General features: G+C 31.3%; 1 protein-coding gene across 1 annotated transcript; it reads left to right on the top strand.

Annotated features, from left to right (window-relative positions):
- Positions 1–402: 402 nt before the first annotated feature.
- LOC134696872 (protein Jade-1-like) lies at positions 403–25,205 on the top strand. Its single transcript, XM_063558830.1, has 17 exons — positions 403–527; positions 1,290–1,368; positions 2,265–2,348; positions 3,122–3,186; positions 4,143–4,300; positions 5,888–5,929; positions 6,547–6,707; positions 13,248–13,306; positions 13,692–13,781; positions 15,313–15,375; positions 15,913–16,031; positions 16,301–16,406; positions 16,933–17,109; positions 17,635–17,771; positions 18,875–18,995; positions 19,760–19,885; positions 20,746–25,205. The coding sequence occupies exons 2-17, from the start codon at positions 1,326–1,328 to the stop codon at positions 22,291–22,293; spliced, it is 3,099 nt and encodes a 1,032-aa protein (XP_063414900.1). The 5' UTR covers positions 403–527; positions 1,290–1,325; the 3' UTR covers positions 22,294–25,205.
- The last annotated feature ends 24 nt before the right edge of the window (positions 25,206–25,229 follow it).

The raw sequence follows: 25,229 nt of genomic DNA, 5'->3' as shown, positions 1-25,229 counted from the left end.
CCGGAAAGTCCACGCTTATCAAATGGCGGAATTATGAAGCTCAAACACATTAAACGAATGGAGAACAACTATCACATTCCAGACGTGGTACAGGCACTAGGTAGAAAATGGTGGATTCAACCAGATTTTTCAGTATACATTTATAATGAAAACAAAAATATCCCCAACTAATTTATTTTACCATTTACTGTCAATTCCAAGTTTACAATCCACAGTAATATAGAATTTATATTCTGTATTGTATTCTTTTCTTTCTTTAATAATATTCAAAATTGACTTAAAATTATTAAATTCCAACCAAGCCGAAAATTTGTAAAGTAAAATCCATGGTTTCATTAGTCGGCACGGAATTATTTCGCGTTATCTCCCGGTTCGACTAAATCATTAGTTTTTATCCAACTGTCGTTTTATCTCGCTCAAATCCCGTGAACACAAAATTATCCAAATCGCCATGATGGCGCCAATTTTTGCTGAAATTGTGAAATTCAACCAAAAAATGCTATTTTACAGATAAAATTGGGAATCAGGTATACCTGTCACGACTAAAAAAGTTGTTTTATACATTTAGTATTCTTCAATTAGTATGTAAACTGCACAGTTCTTCGTGTTCTGCGTCTCAAAATTGGGCTCCTAAATATTTCATAAATCTACATTGTTTATATCGTCTCAATGCACCTGTGGGTTCTTACGTGACCTTCTGATCAGTTTTGAAGACGCTCCCTCTGAAGACAGATTGTTTAAGTCCTAGATTCAAATCTTTTTCACTATATTTAGTTCCCAATTATGTCTGATTGGTTCTGTTTACATGACTGATGATCAGCTATTCCCCAAATTATCTCTAAATCATAGGACATAGCTCTTATTGTCCTTCAGGATGGTAATGTCCTTTACCGTCAGGTGTTCAACGGTTATTTTCAGCTACAACTAGTGTCAAATTGGTTGAAACTTTACTGTGATTTGTCAAATTTTCCTCATTGGATTCTAGTTTAGATTCAATTTAGAGGCCAGCTGAGGACAACCTCTGTGTACAGGAGTCACTTTTTTTTTTAATAATAAATGAACTGAAATTAAAGAATTCAAAGGCCAGAGGCTCCTTATTTAGGACCCAGATACATTTGTATTCTCATTTTGTTGTCAATTATATATATAATTAATGTATTCTATCTATTTATGCCTGTTGTGAGTTGAAAGATACATATAATGATGAATAATGTATCTATAGTTTAATTGTGGAAGAGAAGATAATAAGGTTTACAAAAATTTGAAATGTCCATTAATATTTTTTTCAGAAATATTCAATACGGAGAGGATAAAATTGCAGCAAGATGCCACCAAATAAAAGCAAGAGAGTTCGGGAAGACATGTCTGGTAAGTTTAATAATAGTACAAGATGGCTGCTGTTACCATGGAAACAGAACAAATGTGAAAAATACAGTGTTTCGTTTTGGTGAACTGTTTGGATATGCTTTTACTCAGAATCATTATATTTTAGTTTGCTTTGTTTCCATGTCACAGGTTTGTTTGTGAAAGCTATAGTTCTTATATTTAGTATGAATTCAATGACACAGTTGGCTTTGTATAACTTATTAAGGGTACTAGGTAGGGATTTCTCTTATTGTCGGAGGCAATATATCAACTGTTACTGAACAGTGTTCTCCCCAGGAATTTTTTAAGGCACAAAATTTCAAGGGTGCGTAACTCTATTTTAGACTGAGTGAACTTTAGTGACCTGAATCAATTAGTCATGCATTCATACCACATCTTTCTATATCTATAAATCATGATATGCAATTATAATGATAAGAATAAGAATGTATATATTTAAAACAGAAAAAGCATTTATATCTAAGCTTGTGATTAGTCAATTGAATAAGTAAAATGTATATTATAGTTCAAAAACATCATGTTCTTCTGGGCCTTCCAGTGCTGAACACTTTCAGGAATATTTATATTTATACTTTCTGTTCCTTCAAGGGATTTTAAGTAACAAGACAGTTTGTAATTTTGTTGGACTGTCTGTTCCATATTCTTTATCCTCTTTAGGGTTAAAAACTTCTAATTCCATCATCTGCCTTTTGTTTGACTCCTTTATTATTTGCAGAGAACATGTTCAGAATTAAAATCAAATATGTTTAAATATTTGGTGTACAATTTTTCAAACCAAAAAGAACGCAATGAACAGCTGACTAGTTTCCATACTTTGTAATTACGCTTCAATAAAAAAAATTGTAAAATATATGTTCATTGTCTGATCTGCTTTGTAGATGAAGAAAGGCCTACAAAAAAGACATGCACAGATATAGACATTGTTGAAGATGAATCAGTGTTTACTACAGGCGAAGGATCAGGTATGGTGCACATATCAAAAAGGAACTTTGTTGTTAAATGCTTTTTATATTGAATAGTATAATGTGAGGTCCTTATCATCCACTATAAGGAAATAACTTTATATAAACATAACTCTGTTAAAACTTTTGGGATCTACATTTTAAAGCTATATATTATAACAAGTAATATCAGTAATGGGTTACTTCCCTTTGGCCATAGTCTATGATTTACTTGAACAATTATGTTATTTAAACTGGGAGAAATTTATCAGTTTGTATAAAATAAAGCATAGAAGGGTAAGAAATGAATTGTAAAACATTAGCTTTAAGATAAATATGAAGCATTTTGACGACCTTAATGAAATGATTTTAACCAATGATGAATATTAGCAGTTAGTTCCCTTTGCATATTGTATCTTTTTCAAAAACTTTAAATACCTGAACATTTTATTAGTTAGAAAAATGACAAGTTAAAATTTTATAAATGGAATTGATATTTTTTAATAGATTTTTTAAGAGTGTATTTATAAATTAATGTTTTCATTTATTTCAATGGCAATTGAAATTTAAAAAAAAAATTATTACAAAAGAAATTCAAGCAATAATGAAAAAATAAAGTGGTTTTAACTTTTTTTTTATACAAAACACATAAGTTACTAACTACACCAATTTTTGCATTGGTAATATACTAAAATAAAGTTAATGTGCAGTTATTAGAATTAGCAAGGTCAGCAAATAATGATTAAAATTCTGTGTGTTGTTGATTATTGAAAATGTTTATAATATATTTTCAGGTTCACTATGTAAAGGTCAACTTAAAAGTCCTGCACCAACAATCGTACACCAGAAACCTGCAGAGGTATAGCATTTGTCAGTTACAAAAATGTCCAATAATGATACCAGTGTCATGATATTTATTTGAGGATCTATACCTAAAATGCATCTGTTCTAGTAAAACTTTTAAATGTAAAGTAAAAAAAAAATGAATATGATTGCCAATAAGACAACCAGAGTTTCAGTAAAGTGGATGTAAGATTAAAGGCAACCCTACAGCTTACAGCAATGACTTACAACAATATCTTGTAGTTAACTTTAAAAGCCCCAGACACGAAAAATGTAAAACTGTTCAATTGTGAAAAACTATTAGCCTAAAAACAAAAGTGTACAGTTCAACAGCAGAAAAAACAGTTAAAAGCAGTTGCAATTATTTGTGTTACAGATAAGCTTCCTTAATATAGTTAAAATAGCTGTTGTTTGCTTCCTCAATTTTAAAGAATATTCCCCAAGTACTATTCATGACTATAAAAAGAACAACAGAGAGATTGACCCATTTAAAGCAATTTGTAAAAAGAAAAATTTGAGCTGTCAGATCTTTGAAAGTTGAAACGCCTGGAATTTGTTAACTATGCAACAGCATTGGAACATACTGTTCCCCAGGGCCTTTTGATTCTATCTGAATTGGTTTTCTTATAGATTATTTTATGAATATGATGTTATGATTTTTTAGAAACAAGATGGTATTTCAATGTTCCAGGATTTTAAATGAAATAACTGTGGAGAATATTGACATATACGATAGTAATAATTATTCCAAGCAGTAATAAGTTCTTACTAGTTGTGGCAGAGCAGTAATAAGTTTGAACAAGTTTTTTTTTTTGTAGATCGATAGAAATATATTTTGTTTAAAATTCTACATAAATAATGAGACTGTTGAAAGGGTTAAAATGTATTGCTGTATGTAGTGAAAGATTGAATATAAAAAAAACCAACTGAAAACAATCTTTACATTGATTTTTTTTTTTTTATTTGTTTCAGTTGTTCAGGAAAGACTTGATTAGTGCTATGAAACTTGCTGACTCTGAACAATTAGTCCCAGAAGAGTACCTATATATAACAGATTCCTGGAAACAAGACTGGGAGAAAGGGGTTCAAGTTCCTGTTAATGAAGATCTTAAACATGAACCTCAGATCAGGTAACATTGTCTAAAAAATAAAATATTTCATCAATTGATACCTGATCATAATCTCTTTCTCGGATTTAGTCTTCAATTGTAATTGAAGTCCTCACCACATCTCCAAATCATGTTTGCCCCTAGCAGGTGGCAAACCAAAGATTTAAAAATTGGTATTTGCTGCTTTTGGCAAGAATCATAATTAAATGTCTTGTTAACATGGTTCCCTGTAGACTGCTACCCTGTAAACAAGTATGTTAATAATCAATCTCAGCACGAGGTGTTGTATAAAACCAGCTAATATACATATTACATTAACAACTTATTGTCCATATTAAAACATGCTTTTTATGCCCAATTTATGGGTTTTATGTTTTCTGGTCTGTGTGTCCGTTCGTTTATCCGTCTTTTTGACCCGCTTCAGGTTAAAGTTCTTGGTCGAGGTAGTTTGTAATGAAGTTGAAGTCTAATCAGAAACTGCAGTCTGCACCAAAAACTTGATCAACTACTAGTCCAAAGAACAATACCCTGACATGTTTCTTATTTGTTCAAACAAGGTTTTGCAAAAAACTTACTAGTCAGAATGAAATTTTATTAGTCTGGGGCATCGGACTAGTGGCTAACCATGCAGACTGAAACTTAGTATACATGTTCCGGATGATATGATCTTTCTAATTTAATGCCAAATTAGAGATTTTCCCCCTTTTTTCACAGTCCACTGGACATAGAAAATGATAGTGCAGATGGGGCATCCGTGTACTGGGGACACATTCTTGTTTTTGGATGTAACTGATTGTTAAACAGTGCAGATAGGGCATCCGAGTACTGGGGACACATTCTTGTTTTTGGATGTAACTGATTGTTAAACAATGCAGATGGGGCATCCGAGTACTGGGGACACGTTCTTGTTTTTGGAAGAAACTGATTGTTAAACAGTGCAGATGGGGCATCCGAGTACTGGGGACACATTCTTGTTTTTGAATGTAACTGATTGTTAAACAGCTATCTATCATTGTCATTATCTCAATTTTAAGCATGCAAATTATATAATTAACACAGTCTATCTTTGAATGTTCTTTTAAATGAGCCATCTGTGATATTCAGGATTTATACAAAACATTGCATAAGGCCTAAATTAATATATTGTTTGTTTCCCCAATCCCCACCCTGTCAAGCCAGGTGTGGGTAGGTAAGTAGGGAAATGATTTTATTTTCCAAAAAGATTGAACGTTAGTGGACAATCTAGCAAGCCTGAAAATCCAAAAATAAATAAAATAGTATTTGACATAGTTGTGACAATAACATTTTATCAGTAGCACCATTTTTGCCGAGTTGGTCTGGATTGGGGAAACAAGCAATATTTTATTTTTGGCCCATATACATCACTGATAAGCCTGGATTCAGATTGCAAACATGTAGTCTTGAACAAATGGGACTAATGTATAATACACAAGAAGCAATAGACCATGCTAGAAAAATAAATGTAAATCGTGGGATAAAATTTTGTTCAAATTGACCATGACACACATACTTTTAAAATGTATATAAATACATGAATTATTAATTCTTATATTAGATGTTGATTATAAAAGTTGCTTTTTTTTTCAGGGAGAATGGGGAAAAAGCAAAAACAACTGGAGATTTTAAAATGTAAGTACTCTAGTAAAAAGTAGTAATAGAGGTAAGAAAGGTAGTCTTGAACAAATCTATAATAGATTAAGACTGTGAAATCGTTTTTCCCTGCTGTTGAATCATCATTGCTTAAATTGTTGAGTCTCAGAATTCACCTTCATAACTTCTAAATCTTCTGGTGAATATCAGGGAAAACACTAATAAAAGGTTTTCAGTGGTAAATCTATTGATAAAGAAGCATTGTATGAACTATTGTATTATGGTTACAAAGTTTGGTCAGAACATATTTTGTGTGTGTCATTTAAATTCATTCTATGCATTCATAACAGCATGAATATATATGCGACGTAAGTTTTGACAGGCCAAAGTTATTAATGTATTTTCAAAAATTCAAAAACTATTGCAAGGTTTTGATAATTGCAAATATTGCAACTAGGTGAGTATTGCAATAGCATAAACTCACATTCATATAGATGATACAAAAATCTCTATGCAGATTTCCTGAAATTGCAATTTTAATCGTGCATGTTTGTCCTTTCTTAAAAATTCGCAATATTTACAGTCTGATAAAACTTTTGTTTGGTATTATTAATCATTCTTTTTATTATGTTTGATTTTGACTTTACTTATCTCAGGCCTAGAAAACTATTACACAGTTGTAAAGATGAAAGCTATAAACAAGGTGACCATGAGCTGACAGGGATGCAACAGTTAGCAGATCAAGTTGTACGGTATGATCTTGATGACCTTGATGTGTCTTGGTTAGACAGTATGAATGCAGAAAGATTAGGATTAGGTAAATATAAACATGTGATGGAAAATTTTATTTATTGGTGATATCGCCAATTAGTTCAAGCATAACTTTTTTCATGCCCCCTTCCCCCCTACGATAGTTCGTCCGTATCTCCTGCTTCAGGTTTAAGTTTTTGGTCAAGGTAGTTTTTGAAGAATCTGAAGTCCAATCAGCATGAAACTTAGTACACATGTTCTTTATGATCTTTCTAATTTTAAAGCCAAATTAGACTTTTAACCCCAATTTCACAGTTCACCTAACATAGAAAATGAAAGTGTGAGTTCAGGTTAAAGTTTTTGGTCAAGGGATTTTTTGATGAAGTTGAAGTCCAATCAAATTGAAACTAAAATCACATGTTCCTATGGTAAGATCTTTCTAATTTTAATGCCAAATTAGATTTTGTACCCAATTTCATCGTCCATTGAACATGGAAAATTATAGTGTCATTGGGGCATTGGATTATGTCCCTTAGTGAAGGACGTGTTGTTAATGTGCTCTTGTTATTATTCTAGAAAAGGACAGTTTTCATACATCTTCAAAGATCAAGAATTTGGTGAGATCATTCCATACATTCAACAACACCATATTGATAAAAAGAATTTCAAAACATCAACAGATATTACTTCATAAACATGTATTGATTTTCAAAATCAGATCACTGTGAACTGTTTTCAGCGATTCACAACATATCTAATATATCATGAATAATCTAACGGAACTTAGACCCAGCGATCTACTTGTTCACTCGAGTTTTATAGATAGTCAATTTGATCCTTTTGATGATCTTCTTTCGTCACAAAGACAAACAAACATTATAATAGATGTTCCTTCCAACACAAGCAACATAAGCAACGATACAAGCATAACAAAATCGATAATAAAATTTATCCAAGATGAACTTTTATCCTTACCTAAAGACAGCTTTGTGTCTAAATTAATTGATAAATGCCAAAACGCACATTGTGAAATTGACGACATTCGCTACGCACTTCTGGAAATTGCAAAATGTCAACATAACTTTCCATATCTGAATGCAACTCTTAAAAAGCGTCTTTATCCTAGAAAACCTAACGGTGAATCAGTTGAAAACAAACTTGGTAGCGATTGCTATGCGCTTTATTTAGCATCACTCGGAGAATATACGGAAGATTTAAGATTAACACTTAATACTCGTTCGCATACACAAAGTGCCCGAAAAATATCTACAGCAGATGAAAATAACCAAACACATTCCAGCGAATTTTCTCAGAACTTGTGTCTGAAAGAGACTCTCGTGCGCATAGAAAGAGAAATTAATACATTGAAAGGCGACTACACTCAGGAAATCGAATATCTGAATAAAACCGTCTCTGTATTAGTACGAGAAAACAAGCAACTGGTCAATGCTAACCAGAAAAACAATGACCGGTTACGGAACTTTCAGAATCAAATTTCATCCTTACGAGATAACAACGAAAACCTAGCTAAAACAGTTAACAACATGAGTGTCGTTACACACGAAGCGGAAATGATCTGCAAATCAAATAAATTAGAAATTGAAAAAAGTTCAGGAACTTTCCGAAACAAACTTGATGAATACGAAAACAGCATTCAACAGTTAACGACAGATGTAAACAAAATAAAAAACGACTTTAAAACAGTAAAACTAGACGTTAACGAACTACGTTCAAGCGTGAAATCTGAGTCATGTAGAATTAACCAGCTAAGTGATACACGAGCGCAAGGCGTTGTCAGTCTAAAAACAAAAACAAACATCATGAGTGATAAACTGAAAGAATTTGACGATGAACTCAAAAAAGTAAATATTGATTGTTGTTCTCACACGAGGTCAATTAGTGATTTGCGAAAACGTATCATAAACACCGAGAAAGATGTCAAAGTCCTTGACAAGTCTACAAAATCGTACGCAGACATTCTAAAATCAAAATCTAAACAAGTTACAGCTTCAGCTGAAGCATTAGATAATTACAATGTGATTGAATCCGATTTGAGTCAGTCCACAAAGCCAATTCAAAGGAATACCATTAATGAACATTCCAATTCTCTAGTTGACTCACACACAAAACACGTCAGATCCTCTGATGTTTCGAATTTGTCCGTTTTAGTCAAAGACATACATGTACAAAGTAATGTTGTTAATCCAGCTCCGTCTACTTCAATAGAAAATAAAATCAAGAACACCAACAACAATATATCAGGAAATGAACAAAATACAAATATACAAGTGCATTTTCCAACTTCCATGTGTAATCCCACAACTGTTGACAATTTTCGTGGATTTGTTAAAAAAACAAGACTCCGTGTATCCAGATTCTACGTAGGTGGTATCGACAAACACAATTCATGTGAAGAATCTATGCGTGAATATCTCGCTGCAAGAGGTGTTAATGTAACACATTTAAGATATTTTGATAAACAAAACCGACGAACAGCTTCTGCGCAACTTAATATCGATGCTCAATGTGAAAGCTTAATACGGGATCCTTCTTTTTGGCCTGAAGGCATTTTTCTAAAAGAATGGCTTCCATGGTCAGTTTTTCTATCTTCAAAGACCGAACATCCATAAATGTCTTTAAACATAGCATGTTGGAACTGTCGCGGAATTATGTCCGCAGTACCGTATCTACAAGAATTCTTAAATGATAATAAGATTGATGTTATTTGTTTATCTGAACACTGGCTGAGAAAATCACAATTCCACTTCCTTAATTCAATCGATAAACAAAACTATTTAGTATTTGGAAAATGCGCCGATGAACACTGCCCTGAAAAATACAGTTTTAGCGCCCGTGGTGGTGTTGCGATTATGGTCTCTAAAACTTTATCTCCGTATGTCACAGAATTAGTCATTGATAGCAATAGGATATGTGGTATCGAACTAAAACTTCCTAATTTACCTAGCATATTTTTTCTGTCTATATACTTACCAGCAATTACACAACCCAACGAAGCATTTGTTAATGAACTTGAATACTTAATGGACATATACAAATCGTATTCGAATCATGGGACGGTGTTTATTCTTGGTGATTTCAACTGCAAGATTGGTGGACCACGATATTCGTTTACTCAGGATCGTCGTAGTCAACTTCTTGAAAGTCTCCTTATTGACAATAACAGTATATCATTACATGTTCAGGACTTTGCCAAAGGTCCGGTATGTACATTTCAATCTTATGAGGATGGTCCAAAAACAGGGATAGACCACATAGTCACAAATAACGAAAATACACGAGATATTTACAATGTGTTTGTCCCAGACGAAAGCATTTTTAACGTTTCTGATCACAAGCCTATCGCGTGTACTTTACTAATTGAACAATGTCATGCTGATAGTGACAACTTATACGAAAGTGTTATGGCTGACAAAGTATCGTGGACCAAAGCGTTAGAAACGAATTCAGTTAACGACTATTCATTTGCAGTCTCACAATTTTTATGGTCTGTTCAAATGCCTTCACAACCAGCGACCAAAGAAGATATCGAGCTCTACTATAAGACTATTATAGTTGCTATTCAAAAAGCTGACAAGGAAACACTCCCACATAAGCAATTTGTGAAACATATAAAGCCTTATTGGACGAAAGTCGTAGATCTATCACACAAAACAATGCTAAATAAGCGCAGTTTATGGATACTGAACGGAAAAGTTCACGATAGAAGCGATCAATTCTTTGCTGATTACAAACATGCAAAACGGACTTTCAGAAATGAAATGGATAAAGCTTACAACGAACATATTATGAACATTGCCAACAGAATGGAAGAGTCTATCGACAATGATCAAAGATATGTATGGTCGGTCTTAAAAAGCAGACGTAAACAGAAAACTTTTTGTCGTGAACTAAATTTAAATGGAGTAACTCATACAAACGAAAGCGAAATATGCGAAGCATGGGCGGACCATTTTGAATCCATTTTTCAGTTTGATAGCAAGTTAACAAACTCAGCAAACATAAATTTGGTAAAACTTAAGGTGAATAAAATACGACAAACGCAGAAGGAAATCAAAGTTCCAATCAACCCATTTGAGTTTGAAGAAATTTACAACATTTGTAAATGTTTATGTAACAACAAATCTACAGGTTTAGACAACGTTTCATATGAGCATATAAAATATGGTGGTAAAACATTGCAAAAACACTTATGCAATCTATTCAACCTGATAATACAAACACGTTATACTCCTCTAGATTGGAAAACAAGTGTAATAATACCGTTATTCAAAGGTGGACATAAAAACAAAACCGATCCCAATTCGTACCGCGGTATATCGTTAACAAGTTGTATTGCTAAGATATTCGAAAAGTCTCTTTATCCTCGATTCGACTCCTTGCACATAAAGTTTCCACATCAATCTCAGATGGCATACCAAAAGGAATTATCAAGTATACACGCTTCATTTAACTTACAAGAACCGATTCGTCATTACATTGAACGTAACAGCGATGTTATAGTTGTTCTTTTAGATAGCACGAAAGCTTTCGACACTGTATGGCATGATGCATTGTTATGTAAACTGCATAAATATGGAGTTACCGGTGATTTATGGCTGCTCATAGATGAAATGTACAGTGAGATGCGTAGTTCTGTACTGTTCAATGGTAGGCTATCTCGTTGGTTTGAACTAAAACGAGGCGTTCGCCAAGGTGGCGTCTTATCAGCTCTGTTATATTTAGTATACATAAACGATCTTTTGTGTGACATTGAAGATTCTAAATTGGGATGCGTTCTTCTAGATATCAGTGTAAGCAGCTCTGTTCAAGCCGACGACATTGCGTTACTCTCAACAACAGAAAAAGGAATGCAACACCTTATTAACATGTGTCAGACATATAGCGAGAAGTGGGCATTCAAGTTCTCTCCGACCAAAAGCAACGTCTTACATTATTCAAAGAAGAACAAGAATGTTTCAAGCAATCTAACTTTATATAATGACATCATACCACTCGTGACGTCTGCCAAACATGTCGGTATTCTTTTGAACTGTAAATTTAGATCAATGGACCAGACGTTGAATGCTTGTAGAGTGTTGCGATCAACTGCTCTTTCAGTTCTAAATTCTGGAATTCATCCATCAATTTTAAACCCTTTGACGTGTTCCAAGATAATACTTCAAATTTGTTACAGCAAAGCTCTATATGGTTGTGAGTTATGGAACAATTTGACTCAAACAGAAATTACGATGTTAGAAAGATCTCACAGATTTGTGTGTAAAATCATTCAAGGACTTCCAAAACGAACCCGTTCTGATAAATGTACAAGTCTTCTAGGTTGGTTTTCAGTTGAAAGCATTATCAACAGATGTAAACTTTTATTTTTTGGTAGACTGTGTAGGTTAAAGTCTTCTGCGTTACCAAAACGAATAATGATAAGCAGACTTATGGAATTCAAACATAAATGTGTTCCAGAACAACTTGGTTTTATACCTGACATCTATAAAGCAGCCGAAAAATATAACATTACAGATTATATTGTCAATTTTGCAAATACTGGTTCTTTCCCATCAAAAAAACTTTGGTCAGTTATTGTAAATCAGAATATAAACGCAAGTGAAGAAACATGGTGGTCTTACCGAATTTCATGCGATAATGACTTTTATATGTTTAGACGTATTCATTCTGCAATCAAACCGCATAAAGCATGGACAATTGCGAAACAGTTTCCCGAACTTCGTGCCTCCGCCAAGTATGTTATTGACTTATGTTCTATAGTACGTTATGAAGATGGACATTTACTTTGCGACAAATGTGGAAAGTTCTTCCTGAATATCGTTGAACACTTACTAGTATCCTGTGATTTTATTCAAGACAAAAGAGATGATTTATGGCAAGACATTATTAACATTAATCCCATTCAGTTCAGTGTTTTTATGGACAGTCTTTCGGCACATGAATTCACAACAACAATTCTCTCTTGCAATACGTCATATGAATTAGAAAACGATGAATTAACTTTTTTCTCTAAGACTTGTGTTCGTCACGTTGAAAAAATCTGCAGAGATTTCTACAATCGATAGAAGATGTGTCCGTTATCGATATTATAAACAGTGCTCATTTTTTCTCATATTAACTTTAAACAGTGACTTTAATTCTTTGTTTTTTGTAATTTTGTAATTTATATATTTCATGTACACCAAATCTCTATAATAGAGGAAATAAAGTTATATATATATGGTAAGATCTTTCTAATTTTAATGCCAAATTAGATTTTGTACCCAATTTCATCGTCCATTGAACATGGAAAATTATAGTGTCATTGGGGCATCCGTGTACTTTGGGCACATTCTTGTTAAAAATCTACAGTGGAAAAAAATATAAAAGTTAAAATTTGCTCATTATTGAATGATTTGAAATCTATGTAGTTGAGAAGAAATTGTCTGAAAAGTGTTATATAAATGCAATCTTCAACAATCTATAGATGCCAATCAAAGCTGTAAATTTATACAAGCAAATATAATACTGGTTGTATAGCGAATATTATTTTCTTTATATTATATTGTTATATATAATATTATTTAATGTTATAAAAAATACTTTGCAGGATTGATAAATATTCATGAATGGATAATGGAAAGAGTTATAGAAGGATTAGAAAACCAGGTATTTTGAATTGAAACTTTATTTAACACATGTTTTTTTTGCAATAAATACTGGTCTGCAGGTTATGATATACTTCTTTTTCAGAAATGTTCTAATTCTTTTGTTCTCTCAAAAGATACAATTTTAATGACTGGGAAAAATGTTTTACTATCAAAGAGGGAAAAAAAATGGTTTTTTTTATTATCAAAGTCTAATTGTAAAATAATTATGTATTTCAATGATACAGCTCTAGCCCTGCAGCATGAAAAGTGTTGAATGTGTTCAAGATTACACCAATAATTTTATAAATCTCAGAATTATCAGTACAACATACAGGGAACAACAGTTTGAAATCTTTTGTTTACCTCATTAAATTACATTACAAATCTATTAATGATATTTTTAGTATTATGAACAAGCAGAGAAGAAGAAAAAGACAGAAGAAGGCTTAGGAATAGAATATGATGAAGATATTGTCTGTGAAGTGTGTAGATCTGTAAGTTGTATAACTGTCCATTTTTAATGGAACACAGAAAATTTGCATCTAAAGACTTAATGCTTTCATGCCATACACCGTGTCAGTTGATGGTGTTTTTTTCTCACTCTTGACATGTAGATGTTATTAAATTAAATGAGAAAAAAATATGCTTTAAATACATGTTTGTCTTTGTATTTCATTGAAATAATGACATTTAAGATGTCTGAAATAATGACATTTAAGATGTCTGAAATAATGACATTTAAGATGTCTGAAATAATGACATATAAGATGTCTGAAATAATGACATTTAAGATGTCTGAAATAATGACATATAAGATGTCTGAAATAATGACATTTAAGATGTCTGAAATAATGACATATAAGATGTCTGAAATAATGACATATAAGGTGTCTGAAATAATGACATTTAAGATGTCTGAAATAATGACATTTAAGATGTCTGAAATAATGACATATAAGATGTCTGAAATAATGACATATAAGATGTCTGAAATAATGACATATAAGATGTATGAAATAATGACATTTAAGATGTCTGAAATAATGACATTTAAGATGTCTGAAATAATGACATATAAGATGTCTGAAATAATGACATATAAGGTGTCTGAAATAATGGCATATAAGATGTCTGAAATAATGACATATAAGATGTCTGAAATAATGACATATAAGATGTCTGAAATAATGACATATAAGATGTCTGAAATAATGACATATAAGATGTCTGAAATAATGACATATAAGATGTCTGAAATAATGACATTTAAGATGTCTGAAATAATGACATTTAAGATGTCTGAAATAATGACATATAAGATGTCTGAAATAATGACATATAAGGTGTCTGAAATAATGACATATAAGGTGTCTGAAATAATGGCATATAAGATGTCTGAAATAATGACATATAAGATGTCTGAAATAATGACATATAAGATGTCTGAAATAATGACATATAAGATGTCTGAAATAATGACATATAAGATGTCTGAAATAATGACATATAAGATGTCTGAAATAATGACTTATAAGAAGTCCATTCAACATAATCTGATACTTTAATGATATGTGCTTACTTGTAGAAATTTATTGGCCAAGCTAAGAACTTTTTGATTATGCTACTCGCACACCTTTTAAGTGTATTCATCAGCTTTAAGTGTATTCATCAGCAAACATAATCAATGCACACCTTTTAAGTGTATTCCTCAGCAAACATAATCAAAACTTGCTTTTCAGTTGCGTTTGAAATGGTTTTAATCCTATCATTAATGGGACATTTACCAATAAGCCAAAGTTCAGTGAATAAAGTAAACAGAGTTTAATTAATGAATTAAAACAAAAACTTGAAAATTGACATTTGCAGCTTCTCTACAAAGCACCAGGGCACACATGTTCTATCAACACATTCATGTTCATCCTGAGGAAGTTCAAATTTCAGTTATATAAAATCTTATCTTGCATGTCATGATTAGAAAATTTTAATTATATTTATTTGTAAAATATTTTATGATTTAATTTACAGCCTGAGAGTGAAGAATGTAATGAGATGGTGTTTTGTGATGGCTGTGATATTTGTGTTCATCAGGTAAGGAAGAAAGTTCATTAACTTCAGCAGCAATTCACAAGTAGTTAATCTTTGTCATACATTATTCATGCATTAAAGAAGACATTCTTAAATCTGTAAACTGTCCATATTCCTTGCACCTGCCTTCTGTTAATTAGGTATCAGTTATGCTTGAACGCTTCGTCTGTTGACATTTTACAAATATGTCCATTAGATTCCTTTAACTTTTGCTGATTTATGCAATGTGTTATGAAACTGTTTTGGAAAAATTGTCTTTCTACTGAAGTTTTATAATTGTTTATGCATACTTATTGTGAAATTTTTTGTTGTATATGTGCCAATTTTGCTATAAAATCAGCTGACTTTGATAACTAAATTTGTTGTTCATTTCAATTTGTTTTGTTCTTCTGTTTTAATTTTTGTGAAAAAATGATATTTGGAATTCCATATTTAGACTATTAAAGTTAATTTTTCCATTGAATGGTTTAACTTTTATGTAAAACCCATTTTGCAATCATTTAACAACTACTCTATTGATGAATTTATGCATATTTTCAGGCATGTTATGGTATACAGAAAATCCCTGAAGGTAGTTGGTTGTGCAGACCTTGTGCTCTAGGAATCAAACCTACCTGTATATTGTGTCCTAGGTCTAGTGGCGCAATGAAAAGTACAAGGTATAATTTTACTATTACTTTTCCTTTTCCTTTTCCATTCAATCAATATATAAAAAATTGCTTTCAATATAAATAAAATATGCAGAAATATTACCTAGGTTCCAGTTAATATCAAAGTTCAAACTTGTAATCCTTTCTTAGCAGTAGTGAGTTATGTTTTATGGGCACCCTACCTCTGAGTAAATATAGTTAAAAGTTGAACAGACTATACCTCACAAAGACTGACATTAAATAGTTGTTTCAATCATGATATTAATTTGTATTTACAGGAGTGGAACTAAATGGGCTCATGTAAGTTGTGCACTGTGGATACCTGAAGTAAGCATAGGGGATGCTGAGAAAATGGAACCAGTTACTAAAATATCTCAAATACCTGTAAGTATGAAAGAAAAAAAAGTAAAATCACAAAAATACTGAACTCTGATAAAAATTCAAAATGGAAAGTCCCTAATGGTACAGGCATATTCTTATATAGAATACACACTTGAAAGGCAATAAATGGTTGGGAATCCTGAGACAGGAAAGATGCAGGAAATATGAATTTATTTAATAAAAAAAAACAACTGCGGATTCTTGCATAAAAATATAAATCCATTAGAATTATGATCTTTTAGCTTTTAGTTGTTACATTACAAATGTTCATTGAAAACAGTAAACATATTATTACATTGTTCAGAGGACAAATCAGCTATTTACTTTCCAAATTTTTACTTGTAGAGAACAACTAGAAACAGTAAGAAATTACTTTTAAACATTACAACCAAATTTTTCAAAATAAACTTTGTTGATTCTAAAATGAAAGGATTATTTTTGCATTTTTGAAAAATTTCATCACACAATCACATGTTCTGTTTTCATAATACTTAACATATTATGAAATATATTAATTATATATTTACAGGCTAGTCGATGGGCTTTAATTTGTTGTCTGTGTAAAGAGAGGAAAGGAGCCTGTATTCAATGTTGCGTAAAAGCTTGTAAAACTGCCTTTCATGTGTCATGTGCTCATCATAATACTTTAGAAATGAAAACTATACTGACAGATGATGTAGATCTGGATGGAGGCTTGAAATTAAAGGTAATTTTGAATGTACAAAACATTAATTTAACAGAGACTTTTATTGACATGAGGTGTAAAAAGGAATAAAATAATGGAAGGTGTATTATTTTTACAGATTTCCTCTGTCCTAAATGTCCAAACAAACTGTTTTAAATCAGATTTAGTATGCACAAAGGAATATTATCATGGTCCAACTTATAAAGGGAGATAATCTAATTTGCAGGACTGGGAGAGAGATGACTTTCTGTGGTAGTCCAAACTCTCTCTAAAGAGCTTTGGAGTAAGACATTAAATTGTTGCTTTTGAATTTATGAAGCCTGACTAGCCTCAAGTCAAGCTGTTTGGTCCTTGTTGAAGGTCTGATTGTGACTCATAAATGTTAATTTTGTTTATTTCTCCTTTAAGTCACAAATTTCTGATAGAATGTGTGATAATTAAGTTGTAAGTTCTTAGTTACAGTAATTTCTTAAATAGAAAACATATAAACTTATAATATAGCTTCAAACGAAAAGAAAATAGCATTATAAATATTAATTGTTCCAGGGTTACTGTCCCAGACATAGTAAAAATCGTGATAGGAAAGGATCAGAGTCCGACACTGATTCTCCCAGGAAAAGTCCACCTGGATCTCCTAGGAAGGGGCTAACAGATGAAGAAATAGCTAGAATGAGGGCAGAAAAGTAAGTTTGAATTCAAATAAAACCTTAAACACCTTTCTATAAAGATCAAGATAATATCATTTCCACTCTCTTTGTTAGAAATTCTGACGTACTACTTCCCAGAAGAAAAAGTTCTGTGAAGTATACTTAAATATTTTTTTGGTGAATGTAGCTGTTTTTCAAACTTGTCTGTTTATTTTGGTAACATTATAACTGTTTGAAACAGTATCCATAAAGTAGCACACTATCATGAAAGAAGAGTTGAAGTGGAGATGTTTTCAAAGTTTTGAAGTAATATGATTGGAGTTATCTCCCCTAGAATGTAAAATTTAAAGTCTATCTAAATTGAAATGATTATTAAGGTAGCACAATACAAAGATTGTTTTACTTCCAATCACTAACCTTTGAAAAGCTGTAACTTTCTTATGACTGCATAGAAAATAATAAAAGAGATATATATAGATAGATAAAATATTAATCTTTTGAATGAATGCAATATTTTTATTATGCAATCATTATGTAATTAATGGCAAAATCTGGGTAAGTTCGCTTGAATGAATTTAGCTCTTTCATCTCTTTAACTATACTGAAAATTTTAACAAAATCTTAATCAACACATCATGGGCTTCAAAAGGGTGTCTCAGATTGTCTCTATGGTATTCCATTCTCTCATAAATCTGTAATTAGTGTAAACATCCTAACCACATAAAAGAAGATAATGTTGAATTAGGTGTAAAATTTGTTCTATACATTCTATCTGAAATCTGAGACACCCTTTTGTAGATAATGGCCATAGAAACAACATATAATAAAATCAACCCTCTAGGGATACCTATGCAGAAGCTAATTTCATTTGAAAGTGGAAATTTGGTGAAAAATATTTTAGACACAGTTAACTTTATAATTGGTTACATAATTGTTGCATAATACTAACATTGCATTAATTTGAAAGAGTAATCTGTTAGCTATCCATAACTACCACTTTTATAAATTTTCAAGCATTTAAGAAAGTTACAGCATTTTAAAACTTGGGAGGTGGAGTTATACAATCTTTGTATTGTGCTACCTTAAGTAGCACATCTCTTCTTTTTGAAGGCTTTATTTTGGGTTTTTTCTATTTACAGAACAAAGAAACTACAAGAAGAATTTTACAGTATAATTAATTTAGATGAGCTATCCAGAACATTAGAGTTAGATATAGACATTATAGAAAGTATATATGAATATTGGAAACTAAAAAGAAAGGTAAGACACAACAGTGGTAAACTAAGTTATATGAAAAAAAATAACACAATTCAGAAATCTGACAGTAAAATTGATGAAATTGATGAAACATTTTAAAGACATGTTAAAATATATATGCTTAACAAATATTAAATTAAGAAGATGTCCTATTTTTGCTAAAAAGGAAACTCTCCACAAGAGATCAAATGACACAGGATTTAACAAATATAGGTCACACTCTTACCTTCAACAATGAGCAAAACACATAAAATTATTTTACAAATTTTATTCTGATTATTATGAAATTCTACAGGAAATATATACTGCTAAACAACTAATATAGTTATTTAAGGTAATAACTTTCAAATGACCAACAATGGAAGACATGTAAAACATGTACAATTTAATTTGAATGTGGTGCTTTGTAGGTAAAATTTATACAGATAAAAACTTAAGGAAAATAAAATTATAGGTGAATTAGAAGTTTGTTTCCATTAAAATTTAGTATCAACAGTTCCAACAGAGAGAAGAATGTTAATATACAGATAGAACCTTGGCTTTGAAATAAGCACTGATTAAAAACTGTTCATTTGTCAAAATACATACAACTGAAGCAATATGAAGAGCAGTGTTTTCTACCACCCAATAATAATTTTGTTTAATCACTCTTTGTACCTGATTGATAAGGGTTATAAAAAGGAGAATATGGATGCCATAATTATTATTCAGAATTAACTTTTGATATTTACATTTATACATATTTAATTTTATTTTATTGTTTTTAGTCCATGTTTGGTGCACCATTATTAACACCTAAAACTGAGGAGGAAGATTTCTTTGAAAAACAACAAGAAGATAGTTTATTGTCCAGAATGAAGATGTTTGTACAACTACGACAAGATTTAGAAAGGGTAAAGAGTTTTACAAAGTGCAGATTAATTATAGATCAATCACAATTATAGAGCTAATTTTTGTAAATAATATTTATCTATAAACATTTATGGTGTATCTTTCACATGTGGAAGGTTGATTGCAGCATTATTGGTAGTTATAAGGGTTTCTTAGTTTAAGCCAGTAGAATTTTTCAATCCTTTGCAGAAATATAATTTTAAAGTTTTTGTTGAAAAATATAAATAAAAGGTATGTGTCACAGACATTTTCAAATATTGTAAGAATTATACATGTAAAAGTACTTGTGTACCAGGAAATAAAAAAAAAAAACAAGAATTTTGAAATCAGATATGAGAAGTGAGCACTTAGTAGGAATTAACCAGGGTTAAACATAAAATATAAGCATAACATTTTGAACACATAGGAGAAAAAGCTCATACCAGATGTGTATGTGCCGACAGAAAAGAAACATGGGAGTCATTGTTCTTGTTTTCTTGTAACATAACATGATAGGTAAATTTTCTCTACATTTCTTTATATAATCAAATTATCTGAGTTGTCTTTGCTTATGTGGGCAAGTTAGAATTTTTTAAATCATACAAAAATATTCTGTACGTGTTTAAGCTATTGTAAAAAAAAAATCTTTCATTTTTTTTCAAATTAGATGAAAACTCTTTACAAATGAATTCTGGTCCCGTTTCAGAATTTGAATATGGCTTTTAAGATCTATAAACATCTCTGTTTTTTTGTTTTTTTTTACAATCCATGATTGTAGAAGAGGCCCCAACTTCATGGACATCACTTATTTAGCTTTTATGAAGAAATGAATACTTTCATGTTATGATTGGCAAATATTAACAATCTCTCATTCATTTTACAGGTTCGTAATTTGTGTTATATGGTCAGTAAACGTGAGAAGATGAAGAAACAGTACTATAAATCTAGAATAGAAGCATTCCATGGACTAAATGACGCATTAGTTGACATGCGTCTCTCAGATAGAGAGGCACAAAAAATAGCGGAATTATACCCAGAACAGAATATATACTATAATTTTGACCCTAGTGCTTATGAAACATCCCCTGACATTAAAGAAGAAATCGAGGACTTGCATTTAGAAAAAAGGGAAAGAAGTTTTACCGACTTTCTCCTGCAAGATGATGACACACAAGACTATATTCCTGAACTATCATCCTTATCACCGCGTAAGGATGCGGGTGATGCCGGTTCAGAACTGGGATTTTCTGGAAAGTTAGTGACTGAAAACTTAAGGAATGTTCTGACTATTGAACCAGATAGGTTAGTTCAGACTAAGAAGGAAAGATATAAACGTAAAAAAGAGTTGAAGGAGAGAAATTTCTGTGATGTTTTTATTATGAGCCCTGATGAAGTGGACATGACAAAAAGTGGTGATTACCGTCTTCGTAGTACAACTTTTACAGGTATAAGTCTGATTAAAGCAGACACTTCTAAACATGAACGGATAAGAAGAAAAACAATAGATTCGTTAGAAACCAAAGCTTTTGATGAAGAGGAAGATTTTGATCCATCAGTTTCACCAATAAAACGTGAATTACGGACACGAAGACAAACATGTGATGCTGATATGTTTGCCAATGAAAATTCTAAATCTCCACGTGAATTAAGAAGTTCTTCTATAAGTATCAAAGATGAACCAAAAGAAATAAGTGTAATAAGAAATTTGTCTAAATCCTCAAAGGCGGGCAATGTTACTGACCGAGTAAAAGCTGAATTGAACAATTATATACTTGGTTCAAAATTAGTGGTTGCAGATTATATTAAAGATACTGTACAAAAAGGACTATTAGAAAATAAGCGAGTTTTACGAAATAATTTCCTCAATGGAATGATAGATCGATCAAAAAAGAAAGAAAATTGTGTGAATAGTAACATCAGTTCTCCAATTTGTTTGTCTCCTGTGAACGGGAGAAGATCTATATCAAGAGTATTAAACGAAATATCTCCATCCCGAGCTAGCACTCCCAGTGATAATGGTTGGTGCAAAAATGCACGTGGCTCTCCTCGTACACCTTCACATATTGTAAATGGTGAAAATGGTTTATTGGATCGAAATTCTCCAGGACCAGCTACAAGAAGTTCTCGTCGTAAAACAGACAATGGTTACGATTCAGACAGTCGGGAAGCATTCAGTACAAGAAGTAGTCGGGAGAATTCTCCTGCTAGTATTAGAAGTTTTAGGCGTGTATTGAAAATGAGATCAGATTCGCCATCGTCACGTAAAAGTTTTACCGATTCTAACCATGGTTTTGTAGATGTAGAAAATATTTATACCGATTCTGATAATACTCCGTTAAAAAGAGTGACTAGAAGTCAAGTCTTCAGTGATAATGAGAGCTCAAGAGACTCGTTAGATTTTAAAGATAAATTTTCTACTATATTGTCATAGCAGAGAATTTTTATATGTTTGTCCATGAATGGCATTAATTTGTTTTATGAAGGCAGCTAAAACCCTTTTGTTCAAAGTCATTGACACAAGCCATATTTATGTGTTTCATTTATAAACCATTACAATACAAAATAAATGGTCACTTGCCATAAATTGCCTGATCCTTTTAAAGAAAGATTAGGTTAACAAAATTTAATAATAATAATCACACGCAAATGTTGGGGGCTTTTTATCAGGAATTTGATATTCTGTAAATTCTACAAAATGACTACAAAAAATTTTCTTCTTTTGGTGGCACATGACATGTATACAAACTACTATTTGTACTTCACAGTTCACTGTTAACTAAATCCAATGTTTGCACCATTATTTTCATAAAGGCAGTGGGTTCATCATCTTTTTATGATTTTTCTAATAAAAGATCAAGCATATATTAAAACATTTTAAACTGGTAAAAAAAACTAACACAAAAATGAAAAAAATAGATTAGTTGGATAGCATGTGCAGAAACAAAAACTTTGGGTCAGTAATATTTTTTCTAGTCTAAAGATATATTTGTTTATTGACTGGTTGAGATATTGGTGGTTTCCACATAAACTTTTTTTATTATTGATAAGATTATTATAATATTTTGTATTTATGAAATGAAGATGCAAGTTCATTGTTACGAAAGAACTGAAAGGGCAAGTTACTCATGTATGCATTTATTTTTGTAAACTAACATTACTGCAGTGTTATATAATTATTTTTGGTTGATCTTTCTATTTTTCTTCACAAGATGATTAAATGTTCGAATACCATGAATACAGTGTATAATCATATTTTCTTTAATGATCTTGTCACCAGGGTAGTGACAGTGAAATTCATTTCTTATTATAATGTAGTCTTGTAATCCTTGCAACTTATGAGTTCACAAATGACATTCGCCAACAGTGAAACCAGTTTTTGAACAGTTAAATAAGATTCATGAACTCATTGGAATAAAATTTGAAAATTTTGGTTTATATCATTGATCTTTCATTGAAATATTTTGCCAACCTGTAATGAAAATTGTTTAACCTGATCTAATATCCAGGGCCCTTTGATCACAAATTTTACTCAGTACTCTTTGAGTAGAAAATTTGTGCTCGAAGCACCACATCAAGGATTTTGATTGGTTGATTCCTTAGTCTAAGTACATGTACATTAGTCCTGCTCACAAGGCAAGATAATCATCAATCCACTTTGTGAACTCTGAACAATGCAGGAAAACTAGTCTTCTAATAAAATTATTAGGATTATATTTACATGTAATTTTTATTATGACAAAAGAACTTTCTAGTTTGCAAATTATTGAAATGTATATGCTGTAAGGTTATGCAGCATACAGTGCCATTCTTCTTTTTTGTTCCTGACAACTAGAGTTACCTCCAATAAATCATTTCAGATTTGTGAAGATCTCTTAAGGACCACTTTACACAAACCAACCCTGCTAAGGCTGTATAGCCACTCAAGGTCGTTAAACACTTCCATCATACACAAATCTAGTTATAAATCGACCAATTTCTATTTTGTACTTTCAGATTAAAAAATTGATAATTAAGTTTTTGGGGTCTGAATGATGCAATATAACTTGAATAAGCATCAGCCAAAACATTTAAATGTTGTTTTCAACCAGGAAGTAGATAAGATATTTGATCTATAAATACCCCAAAAACCAGGCTTTTTATGTTAGAACATAGTAAAAGAACCAAACCCCATGTCCTTCACCAACATGATAAACATGATGAATATGCATAATATGCTAATCCCTCCTACATTAATGATTATGGAGTTGGGGCATATGTGTCCTATGGACACATTTTTTTATACCATATATTATTTTATTTTATCCACTACATTAGGTGATTTAGATATCAACTGATTTTGAAGTTAAAACAATTAATTTTCTGCCTTATGAGTTACATTTTCTCATCTTTTCTTTATTTACATTTATCTATCATGGAATATCAATATCTCAAAATCTCTTACTGATGACATGAACAGGTTTACTAAGCTGTAAATTGTTTGGCAATAGCAAAGCAAGTTGTGGGGAAATGGTATTCAACATATTCATTATGCACATGTTGAAATTCAAAATAGCATCTTTATTCACAATGGCATCTTTTAAATGAATATTGTTGAATTCATAAAATCATGGAAAATTAAGATAATTAAGTGTCTCTTCAGTGAGGTTTAACTCCTTCATTAGTGGAATTGTTAATCTGTCAAATATTGAATTTTTAAACATTTTTATTTATACTTTTTTTTAGATGTAGTAGAAGATTAAAAAAAAATCTTATTTTTGTTGAAACTATAATATATTCAAAATTTTTATTGAAGTTTTTGGATGAAAAAAGTCATTGTACTATCACAATAATCTTGTTATATATTAATGTTCAAAGTTCACATGTCAGGTAGATCCAGTGTCTGAGGACTCATTGTTTTTCTAGTGACTGGACAATATTTTTTTTAATTTTTTTTTTTGGGGGGGGGGGCAATAGTTTTATGCATTCAAAGTAAAAAATTGTATTTCAATATACATGTAGGGGGTTTCAGTAGTGCTTTCTGCATAATAGTTCGTATTTCAATTTGGAGGGCTTTAATAGTTGTTTTTCTGCATTTTTCAGGCCATTCAAACTTGTATAGGGTCAATATCATTTTGAGCATTATATAGGTTAGCAATACATGATCCTGGGATATTGTATTAATATCATTAAGTTTGCAAGAGCATTTTTAAAAGAATATAATGTAAATATGTCTATTTTAGATAAATATATATAGTTCGATGTAGTATAGAGCATGTATTTAATGTATATTACTGCTGTGTATATTTGTACAATATTTGTACATGCAAAACATCTGTGGTCGAAATTAAACAAAAAGCATACAGACTTATGTGTTAGAATTATTGTCTG

This window comes from Mytilus trossulus, chromosome 14, assembly GCF_036588685.1.
Source record: "Mytilus trossulus isolate FHL-02 chromosome 14, PNRI_Mtr1.1.1.hap1, whole genome shotgun sequence".
In the NCBI taxonomy this organism is placed as follows: domain Eukaryota; kingdom Metazoa; phylum Mollusca; class Bivalvia; order Mytilida; family Mytilidae; genus Mytilus; species Mytilus trossulus.
This window is presented reverse-complemented; position numbering and strand designations above follow the sequence as displayed.